The sequence below is a fragment of the Vulpes vulpes genome, chromosome 2 (genome assembly GCF_048418805.1).
Source record: "Vulpes vulpes isolate BD-2025 chromosome 2, VulVul3, whole genome shotgun sequence".
NCBI lineage: Eukaryota > Metazoa > Chordata > Mammalia > Carnivora > Canidae > Vulpes > Vulpes vulpes.
Genome location: NC_132781.1, coordinates 12,834,509 through 12,856,638, shown reverse-complemented (window position 1 = coordinate 12,856,638; position 22,130 = coordinate 12,834,509). Strand labels below are relative to the sequence as shown.

The 22,130-nt window shown below is 41.6% G+C and overlaps 1 protein-coding gene across 1 annotated transcript in view; it reads right to left on the bottom strand.

Moving 5' to 3' along the window:
• PRKCA (protein kinase C alpha) overlaps window positions 1–22,130 on the bottom strand; it is a 390,531-nt gene that overhangs the window by 112,466 nt on the left and 255,935 nt on the right. Inside the window, exons 4-5 of the mRNA XM_025999622.2 lie at window positions 8,074–8,185; window positions 4,736–4,864 (exon numbers count right to left, since the gene is read on the bottom strand). Coding sequence (XP_025855407.1) covers window positions 4,736–4,864; window positions 8,074–8,185 — 241 coding nt within the window. The remainder of the gene's footprint in view (window positions 1–4,735; window positions 4,865–8,073; window positions 8,186–22,130) is intronic.

Below are 22,130 nucleotides of genomic sequence, written 5' to 3'. Positions count from 1 at the left end.
GGAATGTAGAAAACCTATTAAAATCGCATATTGGAAGAAATAAAAATGACGCTGTTCAGATAACATCAGCACCACTGCCCAAAGGCAAAAAATAAAATTATATCACCAAAGCGGAGGCCTTTCCCATAAATACCACACCGATCTAGAAAGGAAACTCATCTCTGATTTCAAAAGGCTGATTTCTGTCCCAAAGCAGGAATCTTGGTAGTTTCTTTTTTATTTTGGGAATTATTTTCAATTTAAGTGATTCTGCACAGGTAAAATGGAGATGAACTAATCTAACCATCAGCACAGCTGCTCAGGGGTTAAATGCATTTTCCAAGTTATCACTTGCATTTGGACATAAGCTCTGCTTGTTACGGTTCACTCTTTATGCCTGCATTCTTATTAAAGCCAGGCTGATGCCGCCATTCCATCTGGGTCCTTCACTGGAACTCTGCTCCCTCTGCCTCTCAAATACCTGCCCCTCTCCATGGCATACCATTTAGCACCCACATAATCAAGCATTTAATTTTGCATGCACTTGGATTGGCTATTAATTCCTTCATGAGTTACTTTTTTTCCTCCCCTGGTTTTAAGTCTCACATTGGGACCTTCTGTACCTTCAAAGAACCTGTGGGATACTGAATATGGGTTTGGTGAATACATACAGGTTTGCTATTTATTCAAAAAGAGTCTCTTTAATTAATACGAGAGAATTAGGAGGTTCGCAGCCTCTGGGCTGAAAGCAAGGGGCTGGGCGTCACTCAAGCTCCAATACCAATGCTTTCTTTCTTTTTTTTTTCAACACCAATGCTTTCTACCTTAGAACTCAGAACAATTTCTTCCTTTCTTTCTCTCAACTCATTTGCATATCTCAAAATTGAGGCTAATAATAGCACTTTATGGCATTGTTTGAGGGGTCAATGAAACAAGGAATAGAAAGCACTTAGCAGAAAGAAAGGTCCAGTCTTATAAACACAGTACATCCATACCAAGTACTACTTGGTAGCTACTGTTATTTAAAATATGTGTCAAGACAAATTTGTGCCTGAACCATTGTGTTAGGAGGTTTGGCAGATAATGCAGGAGGAGGAGCCATCACTGGCAGCTTCTGCTCCAAAGGGGCTTTGCTTTGTATCCTTGGCAGTCTTTTCATACTGGATTAAGAGAAGTCTGATGTCTTCTCTTTGCCTCTTTAAAATAATTTCCAGTGATGAACTATAGGTATGCGGGTACCTTTAAAAAAAAAACAAACAAATTTACCAGATACTATTAAAAATGTGTCTACTTTGAGGGGTGCCTGGGTGGCTTAGTTGGTTAGGCGCCTGCCTTCGGCTCAGGTCATGATCCTTGGGTCCTGGGATGGAGCCCTGCATCAAAGTCCCTGCTCCGCAGGGGTCTGCCCCTCCCCACACCCCAGTTCCTGCTCTCTTCCTCTCTCTTCTCTCTCCAATAAATACATAAATCTTTAAAAAATAAATAAATAACAATGTGTCTACTTTGATATTTACCCTATGGTTCTAGAAGAATATCAATACTGAGGGGCAGGAGAATTGGGTGAAGGGAACCCTATACTACTTCTGAAATTTTTTTTTTTTTTTGCATTTGGATCATAAGCTCTATTTGTTATGGTTTATTATTTATATTTGTGTTCTCACTACATCAAAGTTAATTCTGATTCTGAAAATCTACTACATTCAAAGTTCTAATTTAGATAGATGATTATCTAATAGTTACCATCTTGAGTTTGGCTCTCCATGCTTAGGATGAAATTTTTTTCACACAAATAACAACCATATTTTAAAAAATAGTTTTGCTATGGACTGAATTATGTATCCTCCCTGAATTCATATGTTGAACCCCTAACCCCTAAAGTGATAGGAACCCCTGCCCCTCGAATAGGGGGCTGTGGGGAAATAGTTGAGTCATTACAGTGAGGCTCCCCTCATGATGGGTTTAGTGCTCTTATAAGAAGATACACCAAAGAGCTTGCTTCCTCTCTTTTTCCATCCCCCAAGTGAAGACACAGCCAGACAATCATCTACAAACCAAAAAGGAGTCCTCACCAGGAATCAAATCAGAGCACCTTCATCCTAGACTTCCCAGCTTCCAGAACTGTGATCAATAAAATGTGTTTCTGCCACTCAGTCTATAGTATTTATGATAGCAGCCAGAACTAAGACAAGATACCAATTCTTATCAATACTATCATTGAAATACCTTATATCTCTACTCATAGCAATTACTCACTTAATGATTAAATTTACCAACTGCTTGACTTTGGGCCAGTCATGTAATTTCTCTGTGCCTTCATCTCTAAGTAAGGATAATAAAGTAATATTCCACATAGGTTTACAGAAGTTAACTAGGCGATATGCTCAGAAAGTGTCCTTTCTGTGGAGGCCACTCATGTTGGCTGCTGTTGCTACTGTTATTAAACTCTTGCTGGACTCATATTCCTAGAGCAGAGCTGTATCTATGCAAAAACACTTTAGACTAATTCTCAAGAGACTTGACCTAGATTTTTATCATAAGTTATACTCACTGGCTTTCACATGTTAAAAATCTATATCTAACTCAGTGAAGGGTGTGGTCTCCTAGGAGGATTCTATGGCTCGAATCAAGTTCGGCTCTTGGCAATGGTGAGGCAATGAGCATGTGAGCTCTGGGACAACACTCCTTGCTGGGCCTGCATGATGAGACCTGATCTTCCTCCTCTGTGTACCATGTGCCACCCTGGCTGAGGCATCTGTGACCCTCTGTGCAGTTTTATACATGTGCAAGCTTCTCGAGGCTCAGAGAAGACAGTAGAAAACTCAAGCAGCACTGTATGGTTGCTGCTTTTATTACAAGAGAAAGCATGGGGCAGGTCCAGTATGCAGTGTGCTCTGCTGTATTCAGAAACAAAATGAATAAGAGCTGAATGTTTAAAAACTCTGCCGGGGCATTCTTGCCTCACAGTGAGCCATGCACTTCACAATTAAGCTCTGACGGGTCACCTGTGATGTTTCTTATATTGCCAACAGCAGTGGCTTTATAAAGCTAAAGAAAAACAGTGCAGTGTTTAGCCAATAGGTGTTCTAACTTTAGGCTCCAAATCCCTTACCACCTACTGCTTTCTGATCATTTTCTCTTAAGCTTCATGGTCCTTGCCCCCAATATAGGATTCTGGCAAGGTGGGAGCCTCAGTAGAAAGAGAACAAGTATAAGGCTGTGGTGGGACAGACATTCTCAGGGCCCCCGAGGAACCCTGCTTCCTCTGGTACCCACAAGGGAGGCCGCCCTGGCTTCCAGCTTGGAGGACAGAGTGGACCCCACCACCAGTGTCAATCTTGTGAAAGGGAAATGTAGATGAGCCCCACAGAGAAGGATGCAGAAGCAAAGGTCTGGGGAAATGAACTTCCCTGAAACCAAAACGTCAAAACGCATTCTGTGTCTATGGCAGGGATTCTATTCACAATTCACTCTTGAACATGAGCTACACTTGTTTCACAAGGTTACCCAGAGGCAAAGGGTGTTGATCCTTTTTTAGCAACACCTCAAAATCTTTTGATTTTTCTCTAAATTCTTACCAGGGTGGGGGGAGTAATGCCACCCTCCACCCCCCAGCTTAAATAGATCCTGCTCATCCTTTTTCCTTAATATTTTATGTTATTTGCCAATACATAACAATAAAGTCTTCCCATGTGTTTGACAGCTTAAAATTTCTAAATACAAATGAAAACCTAGTACCTTTATTCAATGAAAACAAACGCTCTTGTCAAAGGAAACAGAGTATGTGGTACCACATGATGGAACCCCAAGAGCTAAGGAACAAGACTGACTGACAATGGGCCGTAAAACCATAAATTGACAAGAGTGGATCATGGCACAGATAATCACATAATCAAGCATTTGTCAAGCCAAATCAAGCCAAGTATCTCAGGACACATGATGTGTCTCGGGCCAACAAGTCTCTTGGACAACTGGACAGAGTGTGCTGATCTAGCGAGAGTGGATTTGGTGGGAAAACCAAAGGAAAGGCCATGCTATGGCACAGCCCACAGAGCCACAGCCCTGGGGAAGGAGTGTTCTGGCCTGTGGACAGGGAACTCTGGTCTCACGACTGCACTGTTTATAGGAGGTGTATTTGGTGTGATAGTTAAAAGCATAGGATCTGGAGTGGAAATGCTGCTTTTCCAACTGGCTCCTCCATGCTCTATGACATTCCAAATTTCTGATCTCTCTATGCTTCCGTTTCCTCTTCTGGAAAATGAGGCTAACAACTGGGTAGCTGGGAGGACTAAACAAATTATCTATGGCTAAGTTCTTAGCACTGTGCCTAACACAGAGGAAGCATAACTCGATAAGCTGATGGCTAGTTACTGTCAGTGTCATCATTAGGATGGGCTGATCAGGTCACCACAGCCTGACGCCAACACGTCTGGCCATCCCTCCACCTCCCTCTGCCCTAGCCGACTCCCTTCAACAGCATTTTGTTTAATTGGCTTCCCTGCTCCTCTGTCACCAGGGGACAACACGTTGGCCATGCTGTCAGAGTACCTCAACCCACACGGCAGTTGTGACTCTGTATGGCATTTGAGTAGCTGGGAAGTTGGCGTACTGAGCAGTCTCTGGGGAGATGTGTTAATGGCAAATCGATGGCTCTGAGTCTGACCAGCTCCGAGGCAATGATGCCTTGGGGTCAACCTGACCTTGACTCGAACGCCCCTGGAGAAGCTGCGTGCTTCACGCGTCCACAAGCATGTCTTACCAGTGACATGGAGCTTCTCATCAGTGACCTCAGCCTTCAGGTAGATCCGGCCCCTCTTCTCCGTGTGGTCCATCCCGCAGAGGCTGGGGACATTTATTACACACTGCTTGTGCACGTTCATATCACAGGCTGTGAATCATGAAAGCAAAGGGTAAGGCTGCGCATATGGGCTCAAGCCCTCACTTCCTCCATGTTTTGGTGTCTGAGCACAAGTGAAAATGAGCTACCCTCTAACTCGATACTTTGCTATCATGTTTTTGGTGACACGAAGAACTGTTAGCAGATGTTCCCTATAACAGAGGCTTCATGTGAATGACAATATCCTTAAAATACCCATGCCATATTTGTCCAGTCTTAACTGAAGCAAAATTCCCCTGCTTGCTCTTCTGTGACTGCTTCAAATATTTAACACTCTACAAAATTCACACAGGTAAATGCATACAGAGCACAGGCTAATTAATATTTCATGTATGCAGAGGCAAATTACATGCAAATTTTAAACAGAGGATTTTTTTTTTTGCCAAAGAATTTCTTATGCCCTTCTGAGCTTACCATTCAGGGAGATTGAGAATCTGTGGAGCGAGTACAGGAAATTGATAAAATTTCTTTCCTTAGTTAACTCTGTATTTTCAAGAAGGCTTAAGTACATTGCTCTTTTTTGTCTTTTTTTTTTTTTTTTTAGAACTTGTATTTTAGATTTTAAACCTGTCTTCAAATATTTAAATATTATTCTAAGTAAAACAAATACACGCCTGGCATGATAAGCCATTCCTTACCAGCTGACACTATGTGGGTGAGACAGAGAGGAATAAAAAGATCAGTCTCGGTGCAATGAACCAAAGAAACCCTGAAAAGAATCCTGTGTGCTGAACACAAACAGAAGACTCTGTGTAGGTGTTCCAGCTCTATTGTCCTTGTACCTTCAGGCTTCCCAAAGAAGCGATGGCCACTGGAATCCTCACATACCCTGGACAGGATGTCATAAAGGCTCTTCTGCAGCCTTAAGGGTGGAGCCTTCATGCTCATTTCATTTTGAGTGCTTAACATGGTGAAGTAAATGGCAAAACACATGGCAAATAACGTATATTTGCCATGATTCAATACGGAAAACAGGCTAATGGACACAATGAGGAAAGAACAACGAGCTGATTAACAAATGTGGATTCTCTTTAGGTTTTTATTTCCAAAGCTAACTGTTCAAAATCATGCACCTCGACGCAGCCAATATAAAAGTTTCTTGACAAGATGTGCTATTGACAGGACTTGTGTCAACCAACTCCCATCTTTGAGTGCCTGGGCAGAATTGCAACTTCAAAGAAATTAATGCCAGCCCCTCTGCAAAGGGGGAGCATGGGAGGCGAAAGTGCCCTTGGTTGTATTCATGTCTTGGCTCTACCATTAGCAGCTTTTAGATCTTGGGAAGCTCAAGAGCTCTCTCTGATTCCATTTCCTGCTCTGTGAATTAAGAGGCTGGTCTGGACAAGTGGTTGCTAACGTCTTTCCCCTACCAAGCAGAGCTGTATACAATATTCTAACCCTGCAATGTGTGAAGGCATAGGGACAGGTTTCTTCTCTGCAGAAGTTAAAGTTGGGGTGCTGGTGCAAATCTGCTTATCTGCTTCCCTGGAGGAAGGAGCATAGACAGAAGCTCTACAACTCCGAAGAAGAGAGCTTAAAACAAAATAAGACAAAACAAAAAGCATTGGTCCAGGTCAGTGGTTTTCAAAATATTTTTGGTAATGGAATCCATTTTTCAAACAAAATCCTAAGCAGAATCCTAACATATAAACCAGATGAGTGTTAACTTCATCAGCAAAAACTTAGTTAATAAATTCTAATTTATACCATTTATTACAAAGACATTCATGGATAACCAATAAAGCCCTCTGATCCAAACAAAATTTTGAAACCAGCTGTCTCAGTTCTGCCCTGACAATGCACTTACTTCTGTATTTTGCTAAAGTTGTATAGATCCATGATGGGAGAGTATGTAGAAACGGTAAACACTATTCAGTGACATACAACCTAATAGACTCTTGGGTTAAGTGGATGTGACAGGAGAAACGTGATTGTGTGGTCTGCCCAATGAGTGAAGCTGGCAATGATGTCTCCACTGTCACCTCCAACTTGTCAAGCTTGAGTGTGTAACACATTCCAGAGTTTGCTTCTGTTCCATGGTTTTAAAACAGTTAAAAGTGTATTTACAAATGCACTTAGGATTCACACTTGCAGAAGCCCTGGAAATCATGTCTTTGGAATCCGAAGGGTTTCTCAAAACATAGAAAACGGCTGGCCTGGATCATCACAAACGTTTTGTTTAGGCTATTAAACATGACAGCTTTCTAAGGTGAAGAACCTCTGTGTGCTGAGAAGCTAACCATCTACTCTGTAATGTTCATTTAATCTTGATTTTTATATACATACTGCCTTTGCTCCATGGAGAATGCACATAGAAAGTTTTTGGTCATAAGAGCAGTAATCAATGAATGGCAACATACTGGTATTTCCATAACACTTCCTAGTCCACTAGAAAAACAGGTTTAGTAATTACTTTTTTTATGTCCTAAAAACATATACTTTTATTTAAATAAATAAGTGGCCTGGAGGAAGCTCATAGGAATGATCAAAGCAGAGAGTTTCCAGAGCTGTTTTTCTTCCTAGCTTGGTGCTTGATGATGATATATATGGAATAAAAAAGAGAATGGAGGGGCTGATGCCTTGTCCATGGTCTTCAGTGATTTCATCTCTAACTGGACTAATAGGAATTTGGTCTGTCTGTGAACATGCAGGGTGAGTGTACTTCAGATGTCTGGTTTTTATTTTCATCGTAGTTTCAGTTTTAAGGAGAGCCTACTGGATTTTTCCACAGTCCACCCACTAATTAGAGACACAGGAAGATAATGACTATGGTTGCTTAGCTTATTTTGAAGCCTAACCAAATGTAGAATCTGGAGGTGGGGACTCTTCTTTCAACACATGGCATTTGCTTTGGGGTTTGACTAGCCTGCATTTTACAGTGACTGAAGATTTCTACCACCAAAAAAAAACAAAACAAAAAAAACAAAACAAAACAAAACAAAAAACCGTGACAGCACTAACTTCATTTATAAATCGGGTGGGTTTTTTGTTGTTGTTGTTGTTGTTTTTGGTTCACAATTAGGCAAGTAAGTAGTTTAATAAATTAGTACTTTGACAGCGGAGCGATCCTATACTTTTTTGATTTCTATTTGATTGAGTTCTTTTTACTGAAGAGTTGACAAGGTACTGAAACTGAGGTGCTCAGTAAACCCTGGGCAAAGGCTGCAGAACCTCACCATCTACTGGGAAAGAAAACTTACTGTCACATTTCATTCCTTGATGGATAAGTCCATACAGCAATGACCCACAGTGATCACAGAAGGTGGGACTTCCATAAGTGTGGATTTTAAACTTGTGCTTGCTTCTGGGGTCCTGGGGGGAAAAGAAGCATATTGTTCATTCCAGTCATGACAGGAACACATTTTTGGACTAAGCCAAGGTCAGGCCCCACCACTTCCTCTTGCCATGTCAAGGTTCAATAGCATGAGACTGTGTGCCATTCTCTGGGATAATACAAAGGGTGGTGGTGACTTTGTCACATCATGTGTTAATAGGCTGCCCATTTGGGGCCATACAATAAATATCCATGTTTCCTCTCTTTACAGGGTATAATTTGCACACACCAGAATTTCCAGCAATGTTGTCACTTTGGGACCAATAGTCATAAAAATATTTGAGGGAAAGCATAGTGTTTTAAACGCCATAGTATCATGGTATTTCCAGTGCCCAGCACAGGCTGCAGCACATGGTAGATACAAAATCAGGGTATATTTGTGAAGCTGAACTGAGTGACTACAGATCCAGCTCAGTGGAGCTGGGGTGATCTACTTTTGGGCAAGTTTTTTAGCAACACACTATTAAGACCAGATATGCACCCAAACCAACAGAGACCTTTTCCTGCTTCTGCACTATTTCCAAAGTATCACATGCATTTGGATGGGCAAACTCCAGGATAATTGGGTGAAAATTGGAAATGCACTGAAAGCACACTTTCCACAGCCCCCTGCTGCAATTTCATTACCTTCCCTAGCATAACATACAAATTACTGAAGGCACAGGCAGCTTTCTCTCAAGTAGCATTTTTGTTCTTCGATTCACAGACAGATTACAGATAAAGGAATAAACATTATATACAGCATAGTAACCAAAGAGCACGGACTCTGCAGTCAGACTGCCTGGATTCCATTCTAAGGCTACCACCTTCCAGAAGCGTGACCTTGGACAAATAACTTATCCTTTCTCCCTCTTCTGTAAACTGGGAAATTAATAGCACCTATTTTATGTGGTTGTTATGAGGACAAAACAAGTCAGTCTTATTAAATGCTTATGTGGTCAATCTGCTTCTTAGACCTCTGTTCACTAATATGCAAAAGGAGGCTGAGCAGAAAGACCTTTATGTCCTACTTGAAACAGAAAACAGTTTCATCCTTGAGCCTGTATCAGGACACCCCCTTATTAAATCCCTCCTCCTGAATCATTCTTTGTGGCCCAATCAGTTGTAAATACCGAGCTGCCATTTACTGAATTAAGGAAGACAACAGAGGGGAGTGTGGTTTTGGGAAGGGGCATGAGACCGAAAACTCCACTGCAGACATGGTGAGCCTGATGACTTCTTTAGTCTCTAATGTTTTTTACATGCAAAGATACACAAAGAAAGCTACTCTTGGCTTCTGACTTTCTAAGAACCCAGGTGCTGGTGATTTGAGAGAATTTTCAAGGGGATTTTGATTTTATAAGAGGATTCATCTTTTGGTTAACTTTGAAACCTACAATCCAAGCCACATATGCCAATGAATTATACAGTTGACCCTGGACAATGCGGGGGTTAAGGGCATCAACACCCCCCCCCCCCCCCCACAATTGAAAACCATGTATAACTTGTGACTCTCCCCAAAACTGATAGCTTACTGTTGACTGGAAGCCTTACCAAAACATAAAACAGTCAATTAACACATATTTTGCATGCTGTATGTAGTATATATACTTTTATAATGAAGCTAGAGAAAAATGTTAAGAAAAACGAGAGAAAATAAATGTACTGTACAAAATCCATGTATATGTGCAGCCAAGTAGTTCAAATCTGTTGTTCAAGAGTCACCTGTAATTACTTTTTAAAGTCATTAATTTAAAAATCCTGGAATATTTCAATCATGTAGAACAGTATAAAGAATATTAAACACGTAAGCGCCACTCAGACTTGATAAATGTTAGCGTTCTCCCGATTTTTCATTGTATGATTATCTTTGTTCTACTGAGACATTAGTGACCTTCAAAGTCATGTGGCCAGTGAACAGTAGAGATAGGATTTGAAAAAAAAAAAAAAGGATTTGACCAACATCTGCATTTTAACAGATTCTCATCCAAGAGGTTTTAAAAAAAATATCCATCCAAAATGAAGATTTGGCTCTTAACATTTTTTTAAACAAAGTTTTATATTTTCAACACTTCTTCTTTTAGATTTTATTTATTTGAAAGAGAGAGCACATGTGTGCACAAATGAGGGGGAGAAGCAGAGAGAGAGGAGAAACCAACTCCCCACTGAGCAGGGACCAACCCCTCCTTGATGTGGGGATTGATCCAAAGGCAGACACTTAACCAACGGAGTCACCCAGGCACCCCAACACAATTTTTTTAAAAGATTTTATTTATTCATGAGAGACATAGAGAAAGAGGCAGAGACACAGGCAGTGGGTGAGGCTTCCTGCAGAGAGCCCAATGTGGGACTGGATCCCAGGACCCCAGGGTCACGTCCTGAACCAAAGGCAGACTCTCAACCACTGAGCCACCCAGATGTCCCAATACAAAAGTTTTTAAAGCAATTCTACCACCTGTTTTGTAAATAAAGTTTTACTGGAACACAGCTACGCTTGCTTATTTACATATTTGCTGTGGCTACAATGGCAAAGTTGAGGGGTTATGACAGAGCCCACAAAACCTAAAATATTACTTACTTGGCCCTTACAGAAAAGCTTTGTCAATCTCTTCAGGACCATGGTTTTCTCTACACCGCAGCAGCATCACCTGTACCTTGTCAGAAATTATGTAGCCTCTCCCCAGACCAAATGAATCAGAAACCCCATGAGGCCTCAAGCTTCATGTTTCAACAAGCCCTTCAGATGATCCTCATGTTGGCAGGCACACCGAAGACTGAGAACCACTGCCTTGGAAAGTCATTTGTCAAGTATCTAGTAAGTGCCTACTGGGTGCTAGGTGCAGGTGTCTGTGGATGATTAGCAATACTGGGTTGGGACATTAGTGTACTTTCAAAATGTCTCTTAGGGTGTGAAAAATCAATGCCATCCTTGGGAGATTATTTTCCTTAGTGAATAGTAGCTATGAGTATGGTTCTCAAGAGTATGGGCTTAGCCTTCCACCATTAGAGCACTGCACCAATTTTTCCAATATCCCAGATGTTAGGCAGAATGTTGAGGGAACAGAACAGTGTCAGTATCAATTAAAAGTCCCCATGTTGACAGCAAAGGGCATGTCCTAGCACGTGGAGGGCAAAGAGGATGCTAGGGGAAGGGAAACCACCAGCTTTCCCTGCAGAAGGCATCAACAACTGGCGCTAAATAAATAAAGCATGGCAGCTCACCCTCAGCCCTCTGGAGCCTGGGTGTGCCAATTAGCTCTAGGGCGGCTGTCCTGCCAGTTGGTTGTCACACAGATCTCTATTGATGTGGCACATGGGCAACCTGCTTCACTTTTCAGGAAAATCAAAGTCTTACTCATCCGATCTCCATATGGCACCCTCAGGGCCCAACCATTTAGAGGTGTAGGAAGAGAGAAAACCATTGCTTCCACCTCCTGTAGAAGTCTGGAGAATGACCAAGTGTTGGAGTCTTCATGCTCCAAAATCATGAGTGGCCAAGAATCATACTTATATTAATGAGAATAGTAACATAGTAATACCTGTTTGTTGATCTACAAGTGCATGCAGGTGCTTTACAACAATCACTACCTCTCCTACAAAAAGAACATTTACCAGAATTCTGGAGACCTGTGGTCTGACTCTAGTTCTGATATAAACTCAACAACTTTGGACAAGTCATGTCACTTATTTATAAAGCAGAAATAAAACCAATTTGCCTATGTCATAGGCTGGCGGTGGGGCTTATCTTAGGGAACATATGAGACAGGGCTTTGCAACCTCAAAATTCCTAGACAAATACAAGATTATTATAATTACTTTATCTTTGGAAGTAAAGACCAAGATGCTCCAGGTTTTCCAACAGTACTTTAATGACTTGAGTCAGAAAAGGAAGGAAGAGGAAAGTTGATCAACTCTGGACCTCACAGGGAGCTGGAGCGAGGCTGAATTGGCAAGGAAGAAGGGGACTTCTTCTAGGGTCCAGAGTTCCTGTCCTCTGCCCTACAGTGGCCTTTCCAGGTAGGTGCCCCACGCTGGGTGGTAAACTGTAAAAGCCTGCAAACCCAACCCGCCCTGTGCACTGCTCTGACCATGAGGACAGCTCATCTCTGTCTCCATGGAAATGGAACGCAGGAGCACAGACACTCATTTCCAGTCGAATTAATCTCACCTTGTCTGACAAAGGAAACCACAGTGTTAGCTAAACAGCTATGACTTATGATGATTTACAGAAGCAACTGTCCTAAAAAGCTCCCAGGCTCTCTCTGTTCCTATCCATAGCTGCTAACTAGTGGTGTGCTTTACTTCTTTGGGTTCTGATTCCCCCTCTGGGGATCTGAAAGGATTGAGTCAGCACTTTCAAAGGGGTATATTTCCCAGGGCCCTTCCATTGTCAGGAGGTGCCCGTGGGCTGCTGCTGAGGGTGAGGGAGGCCAGTGCTGAAATACAAGCTGGAAAACCACCAGATTAGATGATCTCCTTGATTCTGTCTTGCTTCTAAAAAAGAAAACATTTAATTTTTATTCTGATGCAATGTAAGACTCACAACAATTCGTAAAAATAGTATGGATTGTTCCCATACATGCTTCAGCCAGCCTTCCCCAGTGATAACATCTCACAGAGCCACAGCACGTTAGCAAAACCAGGACCCTGACTCTGCAGCAATGCCATTGACTAGAGACTTTAGGGTTTCACCAGATCTTGGATGCGTAATTCCAATGCATATATTCTTAGTGTACAGCTTATGAACCAAATATACTGTTTATTGAATGGGGGATACAGTAATATTTGCTGGGTCGATACCATGAATTCAAGCAGACCACCACCAAAGGAGTGTCTGCTGCTATTTATCATATACATAACCCACTGGATCTCAGGACAGGGTTGTGGGAGGAGTTGTCCAAAGATTTATCTGCAAAGTCGAATCAGAATATTTTCTCTTAATAAATAAACCACATGCTATTTCCAAACATTTCCGACCAACTTTTCAAAACCAAATGATTTCAGGGCATAGGCCGATCGAGGGCTCACCCAAGTGATGGTGCCAGCCAGGGGTCAGAGCCATTGAAAGGTGTGTAAGTCATGGGCTTCCAGGTGGTATGTGCAATCCTGGCTTCTCCTGTGTTGCTCTGGCTGTGCCCTCCACCTGGCCCAACCATATTATGCCAAGACCCCATATGCCAAAACACCAAAAAATGGTATTAACAAAGCTGTTTCCTCCTCTTGGGAAGCCTCTCCAGACTCTCCAACACCAGTCACAATTTTCCTCTTTCATCTGGCCTTCCAAAACACGTGATCTCTGACTTTAATATGCCTCTTACACATCCTGCTACTTCTGAGGCTTTACTTCCCTTTCACATTTCCCTCATTTATCACACACATATGCATATCACAGACAAACACCTGAAGGACACACATCAAAGTCCAAGAGCTGACCCTAAAGCTCACCACCGAATCAAAACCAAGGTTAAAATGAAGTTTTTGTATCAACCTTATCTCCAAGCTTCCTGGGAAGCTGGAGTAAGAAAGGAAAAAAGAAACATACCAAAATCCTCTAGGATTGCAAAGCCACCTGGATGCAGACATCCATCTTATTTTCCTCTAAAACTACTGGTCTCCCACATGGTGAACTTTCAATAGGTGTGCACTAAATCTTCAACAAAGCATATTTTTATCATTGTTCACCTGAGAATTCTAGATAAAGCTACCCCACATATTAATTATGGTAAAGTCTGGCCTCATTTAGTGCAATAACAACAAAAACGGCTGGTATACTCTAAGTCATCACGGTTACCAAGTTAGTGACACTTCCCTATTTAACACAATTCATGTAATTTTTTTTTCCTTCTCTAGACACTGGCAGCCTCTCATTAAGTGGAGTATGAAACCTACTGTCACATGTCACAAGTTTGACATGATATTATAATGAAAGAGGGAGCCATTCGGCTCCAATGTTTCTGTCATAGACACCGTTGGGGGGAGAAAGAGAGATTTCTGACTAAACCAATTTTCACAGGCACAAATGAAGTCTAACCTACAAATCTAAATCTAGACCTCTTAGAAAAAAGTACCAAACGAAAATTTCAAGTTCTACCGAAAGCATCTGCTGGTCTGTTCCTCATATCTTGGTTTTATAATACAGCAACTTAATTAGCTTTCCTTGGAGACATTGCTCTACATTTCTACCAGAACTTGTCAGTCTTTTGTCAAAATCATCACAGCCACCATCATGATGCATTGTGCTAAGAATAAACCCATGGGTCTGTGCTGCACAAAATTTTGATACTGATAAGCCCCTGAATGTCCTAGATGCCTTCTTGTGTTATCTAGAACCATCTGGAAGGTGTGCTTGAGGCAAGCTTCAAATGGTGGCCTTCAAGGTTGGCGTCCACCATGTCTAAGGTGAAATCTCCAGAGAGGTTGAGGCTCCCCACACACCTGGAGGCAGGCAATCAATGGTGCCTTTTGATGTTTACATTTGAACAGACTTCATTTCAAATGCCCTTTTAATTTGATGAGTAAAATAATGGCAGGTTTTTGGCTAGAGGTCAGCCTGCCTTGAATGTTCCACTCAATTCTGAATGCCCTGAAATGCCCCACAGGATTCTCACAGAGCACCAAAACAGCTGTCATGGAGGGCTGTTTCAGTTCAGACTTTAAGAATTTCTGGAAAAGACTCTGTTTTTAATAGTAAAGCCTGCAGGGTGGCTTCCTGAATCGCCCAGAGCAGTGTGGTTCCTTCAAGCTGCTCCTTCTAAATACCAAAGAAAATTCTCCACTTTCACCATCTGATGTGTTCTCATGAATCATACTTTAAGCCAAGCCTAGGTCTAAATGTCACCCACATGCTGACTATACAAGTGACACCAAAAACATTGCTCCAAGGGTAAATCTGGCATCATTTCTGTGATCTTAAATTTCTTGGGAAGCAGTTTTATTTTTTTTTTTCAGTAACTTTTAAAATTCCTATTTAAATTCTTTTTTGTTACCACGAGAGTATTACTAAAGCCAGATCATATGACCAGGGTGATTTTATGTAACTTGGATATCACCATAATTATTACATTTGATACCACGTACTGAGAAAGGCTCTCACATCCCTTCTCGGGCTGTAGTATCAGCCTGGTTGACTGTATTTGGGTGTAAGGAATGTACTTGGCTTTTGATTACACTGGTCTTGTTGAATGTTGCCTATTCTAAGGAAGAACCAAAGAACTTACATTTCTGGTGAGTTAAATTTTTTATCTTAATGTAATCCTACTTTATTCTGATAAATAACATTCATCCCTACAGTTGAACTTGTCAACCCAGGCTTTGCAGGTAGGATTCCTATGGGTCCTTTGCCCAGTTCTGCAAGAGGCTGTAATCATTAAATAAAAAGCGGCAAACTCTTTAAGAAAAGATTCTGCGTAAATCTCTACCAGCAAGACAAGGGCTAAATAAACCATAACATATTTATACTATGGAATACTATGTAGCAGTTAAATGAACTAGATCTTTTTGTAACAACACGGACAGATCTCCAAGATAAATCGTCTAGTGAAAAGAGCGAGCTGCAGAATGGAACATAAAATGACATTTATGTAAAAGAATCAAAGACAACCCCCGGACACAGAACAATAATACAGCTTTTCTCTCTCTCTCTCTCTCTCTCTCTCTCTCTCTGTATATATATATATATATGTGTGTGTGTATGTGTGTATATATTTACTTATTTATATATGCATATATAAATAAAATGCATCTGGGAAAGTGTGGTGACAATAAATTCCGAAATGACAGGGAGACTTTACACTACCTGAAAAATTTTAAGTTAAAAAGAATGAATTCATATACATTATCTATGCAACCCAAATTACCTTGAATCCCAGCTGAATATGTTTGGTTCTGTTTCAACCAGATGGTGAGATGCCATTAGAGGGAGAGCCTACCCATGTCAAAGGAACTGGGGTACAACTGCTCTGTGATAAACGGACTGTGTTAATAGCTTCTCTAGCAATCTGCTGAGGAGGTGTCTGTATGAGCTCACTATGCAGATATTCAGAACCACTAGGCCATCAATGAAATGGAAATCTTAATTAAAAGTTATAAGGTAGCCATCATTTCCCTACTTGTAATCAATTTTATATGCTGCCATCATCTCAGGACAAAAACCTGACATATAGTCATGTCCTGTCAGTTACAGCTTTTCAATTCCAAAAGAATCTTTGACGGTTTAGTATGAAGTGCTGGTATTAAAATGTTTAAGATGTGCAAATATTCAAACCACAAAGCCTATTATTCATTTAAAAATGTGGTGCCTCCTACTTGGCTATCAATTTCTTCATTTCATCTCAAAAATTATTTCCTGGCGAAGATTCCAGGTGTGGCTCTGGTCCTGTCTCAGTTGGGAGAGGCAGAGTTACACTGCATTAACAAATCACGAACTTTTTAACAAATCACTCCTGATTTTCAGTGGTGCAACACAATAAACATTTATTTCTCACTCTTTCTTCTGGGACCCAAGCTGAGAAAGCAGGCCCTATCTGGGATATTGCCAGTCTCATGGCAAGGGACAAATGTCAGTACCACTCAATGGCTCTTAAATTTCCAACTTGGAAATGATGCCATCGTTTCTGCTCACATTTCGTCAGCCAAAGCAAGACACACGGCCAAGTTGGGAATCAGCAGGGCAAGTGTATATAATCCTCCCCAGGAAGGGGCAGCAAACATTCTGAGTAATAACATAATCCACAAAGACCCAGAAAAAGCCCAAAGTCTACTGCCATTTTACATTATTTGAAGAAGGACAAAAGAATGGATTAGAACTTCAAACTTTAAAAGCTTGTAGGTTTTAAGGTCAACTGAATATAGTTTTAAGTTGGAGGTATCAAATGAACTACCTACCTTTCAGATGTTAGATTAATTTAGCAGCAAAGGACACCCCCTTTCTTAGTGGCTTATCACCACATACATTTATTTCTCTCTCATTATATAAATCAGGGCTGCAGAGCAGGAACATCTGCCTGCTTATTCTAGGACGAAGGGATGAAGGGACATCCGCTGTCTGGAATACATCATTATCAGGTAAAGAAAAGCAAGAGGTAGAACTGAACAATGAAATCTGTTAATGCTTCTTGCGAATGGCTAGTTCCCACCTCTCCCTCCCTCATTCCCCACACCCCCTGCTCACCACTGGTCAAAGCAAGGCACAGGGGGATCCTGACCCCAAGTGGAAATGCTCCTTGTCCAGTGGGGAGCTGCAAGCCACATGGCAATGATGGTACCCGTCATCTTTTTATAGGTGGTGGAGCAAATGGTGGGAGGCAATGGAACCTTCCATAGATGCTCCTCTGCTTCTCTATCTACACCACGTACTTAGGAACTCATGGACATGTTTGTTTCCAGGATAAATCGTTATTTTTTCTCTTTCCTGTAGTCATATTGACTCTTCCAAGGAAAATCATTCAAATATTGTTTCTCTGCCCATTCAATTAGGCATGGTGATTGCTTTATTTATTTTTAAGATTGTATTTGAGAGAGAGAGAGAGAGAGAGAGCATAAGCAGTGGAGAGGGGCAGAGGAAAGGGAGAAGCAGACTCCCTGCTGAGCAGGGAACCTGATGTGGGAACTCGATCCCAGGACCCTGGGATTATGACCTGAGCCGAAGGCAGATGCTTAACCGATGGAGCCACCCAGTCACCCCCATAGCAACTGTTTTATTTTTATTTATTTTTTTTTTTAATTTTTTTTTATTTATGATAGTCACAGAGAGATAGAGAGAGAGGCAGAGACACAGGCAGAGGGAGAAGCAGGCTCCATGCACCGGGAGCCCGACGTGGGATTCGATCCCGGGTCTCCAGGATCGCGCCCTGGGCCAAAGGCAGGCGCCAAACCGCTGCGCCACCCAGGGATCCCTAGCAACTGTTTTAATTAGCTTTATGATAACCTTTTGAATGGTGATCTATTCAGGAAAATCTCACATTTAAAAAAATTTTTTTTTCTAAGTTTTTATTTTGAAAGAGCTTTAAACTCACAAGTTGTAAAAATAGTGCAGAGAGTTCCCAGGTACCTTTCACCCAGCTTCCCCTGCCCATCATAACAGCATACAAAGCCAGAGTGGATGATCAAAATCCAGAAACAGATATTGACACAAGATCATATGGATTTCTGGAAGGCCTGGGTGGCTCCGTGGTTGAGCATCTGCCTTTGGCTCAGGGCATGATCCTGGAGTCAAGGGATCAAGTCCCGCATCATGCTCTCTGCATGGAGCCTGCTTCTCCCTCTTCCTGTGTCTCTGCCTCTCTCTCTCTGTGTCTCTCATGAATAAATAAATAAAATCTTTTAAAAAAATCATGGATTTCACCAGTTTTCACATGCACTCATTGTGTGTATGCGCATAATCCTATAAAATTTTTATCACATTTACAGTCATGATAAGAAGAGTTCCATCATCACAAAAAAGCCCCTGGTTCTACCCCTTTTATAGTCACATGCTACCCACTCCCACTCCTAACCTCTGGCAAACATTGATCTGTTCTCTATTAGATACATTTTTATAGCATTTTGTTTTAAAGCACCAAATAATGCTTGTGATAATTAAAGATCTGGTTAGCTCCAACGCCATAGCTTGAAAGGAAAATAAAATAGGACAAGAAGCATCTTAATTATGTGAACCCTTGCCAGCCCTGAACAAAGTTATTTGTTTCCAAAAAAAAAAAAAAAAAAATCATGGCCAAGTTTATAAGACTATCTGAGAACAAATCAGAGATAAATGGAAGCATATTTATTCAAGAGCTTCCAAGATCCCATCATCTCTGTTCAATCTAGTAAAGACAGAACTAGATTGGTCATGTGAGGAACCCTGTCTGACACTCTAAGACGGTGTGGGACAAATTCTGAAGCTTCGCATTTCATAGTAGGGAGATGCTGCCCTTCTCTTTGTCATGGACTTGAAAAAGTATAAAGTTATTTGCAAGAAGGCTGATTTTCACAGCCCCCTATGATGCTGTAAGATTCCCCAGCAGCTGGTATTTGTTCAACTGATTAAACACAGAAAAGGAGGCAGAAGGTGTATCCCTGTCCGTCTCCTGACTGCAAAGTCCAGAGGGGGCAGGATTCTTTCTTTCTTTAGGTGCATCTCATTCTTTCTCCAGCTCACTCAGTACTCCTAAGAAATATTTCCCAAACAGCAACCCCTCCTAGCTGTGTTCAGAGAGATTTTACTTCCTAGGGGCACCTGGGTGGCTCACTTGATAAAGCATCTGATTCTTGATTTCAGCTCAGGTCATGATCTCGGGGTCATGACATAGAGCCTCACATCAGGCTCTGCACTGGGCGTGGAACCTGCTTAAGATTCTCTCTCTCCCTCTACCTCTCCCCCCAACACACTCAAAAAAGAAAAGAAAAGAAAGAAACAGATTTACTTTCTGATGGCCAATGATCTTTTCAGTTATGACCTAATGTGTTTTTTTTAATGTGCAATTTATGGCAAAATATCTTAGTCACTTGTTATTTTTCAATTGTTTACCTGCACGTTCACTTATGCAGATAAAATTAGATTCATAAGAAAATCAGAAAATACAGTTAAGTAGAAAGGAAATTATATATATATTAGTGTTTTGACACATTTCATTCAAGAAAGATTAGACTGTGTTTTCTTAGGAATCATATTAAATAGACTGGGTATTTTTGTTTTTAAAAAGACAACTCATCTTAAGCATCTTTCCATATCATGAAATACAATGCAGTATCTCATTTTACTATATATTTCATCACAAGGAGGTGCCATACATAATTGATTTACTCAATCCCCAAGTCCTGGACATTTACTTACTATTCACCATGACAAATAACACTACCATAGTGTCTGTGAACACACACCGCGCAAGTGTCCTATTTCCTCAGGATAAAAGTCACAAGTAGAAATCTTGGGCCAAAGGGATGAACGTAAAATATTAAATTTAAAAGCTACCTATCCGTTACAAGCCGACGGTCTGGGTTTGATCAAAGCCACTCTGGTTGTGCTAGATGGTTGCTGAGCTGTTTGGCTAAGCTTTCAAGTAACTAGGATTTTCTATCTTGGCTAAAAGGTGATAATATTACTCTTGGCTTTTCCCTGATTATTTTCAGGTTCAGGCATTTAGGATTTCCCTGGTTGCTCCCTGACTGCTGAGAACCTCCAGAAAATGGTGCCATTTTGTTTTTTTCTCTCCAATGGAGGCTGCTCTCTTCTTAAGGCTATGCTATTCTTTCCACCAGTATCTTTTTTTTTTCCCACCAGTATCCTTCTGTTCTTCCATCCCCCCCTCCCTTTTTTTAAATAGTAACCAACCATTTGTCACTTAAGGATGACTGGTCTAAAGCCATAAAGCAGAGCATATTACAAATTAAAAAAAAATCCCTATTTCTGGCATTTAGCTTTCCATGGATGCACTGGGCTTGGTTTGGTAGCTGTGCCTGGGTAAGACCTTCCACCTTGGGCCTTCACTTGGGAGAAGCACCGTCACGGGGACAACTGTGTTGTCCTTGGGCAGTGTCTGCCTCTGCCCTGCCCCTTTTCCATCCAGGCATCTATGCATTTGGTTGCTGTGTGCTGGTGGTTCTAGGGTGCGCACATCTTCAACAGACATATTCCTTTCTTCCGGCACCTTTTTTTAAACAATGGGAGGTAACACGAATGCACTTTCCTCCAACTGTGACTTTAAATGCATCCCGGGCAATGAATGCCTCCCAGAACTCTGCCTGAAGAATAATGGCAAAAATAGCACTTGTTCAGGCATCCCCTAGGACAGCACCAGAGATCTCCGATCCTACATCTTAAACTGCTGGCACTGTGTGTGCAGCTCTTACAAAAATCTGAAGTCTGCCTTTGGGATGGCAGAAACCTCGTACGCACGTTGGAACTGTGGGTTTTTTTTTTCCTGGGTTTTGTTATGTAAACAAACATCAAGCAAAAATATCACTGAGAACATGCTAATATTTCTCCTGGCAAAGGGTGTGCTACAATTAAGGCAGAAATTCAGCACTGGCTGCCCCACAAGTGGTTAGTCTCAGGGCTCGCTTCTTCCCCCTGCAGAGGGAGAGGGAGGCTGGTGGTGGGGGGAGGGATGTGTGGCATTTAAATGTGTTTATGCAAACACCGATAATCAACATTCTTCTTATCTGAAGAGACAGAAATATTGCAATAGCTAGTATTCTTAAAAAAATTTTTTTCCCTCCTATTAATTGAGTTAACCTGAGAGGGAAAAAAAAAAAATCAACATTGAAAGGAAAAGGGGATATATAACAAAACCAAATGGCAGCTGGGGGGGGGGGGTCCCCTATAGCTTGTTTGAAGGCAGCCCTAGCCCCCTGTTGCTCTATCTGTATGCAGACGATGCAGAAACATATTTCCAGTTTCTCTATTTATCCATTCTTTCCAAGAGGACGCTGCAGTGGGCGCCCACTTTTAAGTCTCAAAGGGCATGCATTATCTCCCTTCACCTCGTGATATGGCCGTGGAGGGTCCCAAGGACAGTTCCCAGTTTAAAGATGAAGAAACTTGGGGCACCTGGGTGGCTCAGTGGTTGAGCTTCTGCCTTCGGCTCAGGTTGTGATCCCGGGGCCCTGGGATTGAGTTCTGCACTGGGCTCCCCGCGGGGAGCCTGCTTCTGCCTCTGCCTACGTCTCTGCCTCTCTCTGTGTCTCTCATAAATAAAAATGAAAAAAAAAAACCTTTAAAAAAAGATGAAGAAACTGAAGCTCAGGATTTAAGCAGGACCCATGGTTAGTGAGCAGTGAAATCAAGATTTCAAGCCAGGCCTTTGACTCAATTGAATGGGTCTGACTCTGTCCTAGATGTTGAACCGAAGGCAGACATAGTACTCGACTGGGCATGAAGGCTCCTTCTGGCATCGAAATGAATTTGATACATAGTCTAGATGCCCAAGCTTATGTTTTCCAAGTAACTAAATGGACATAAAGCAA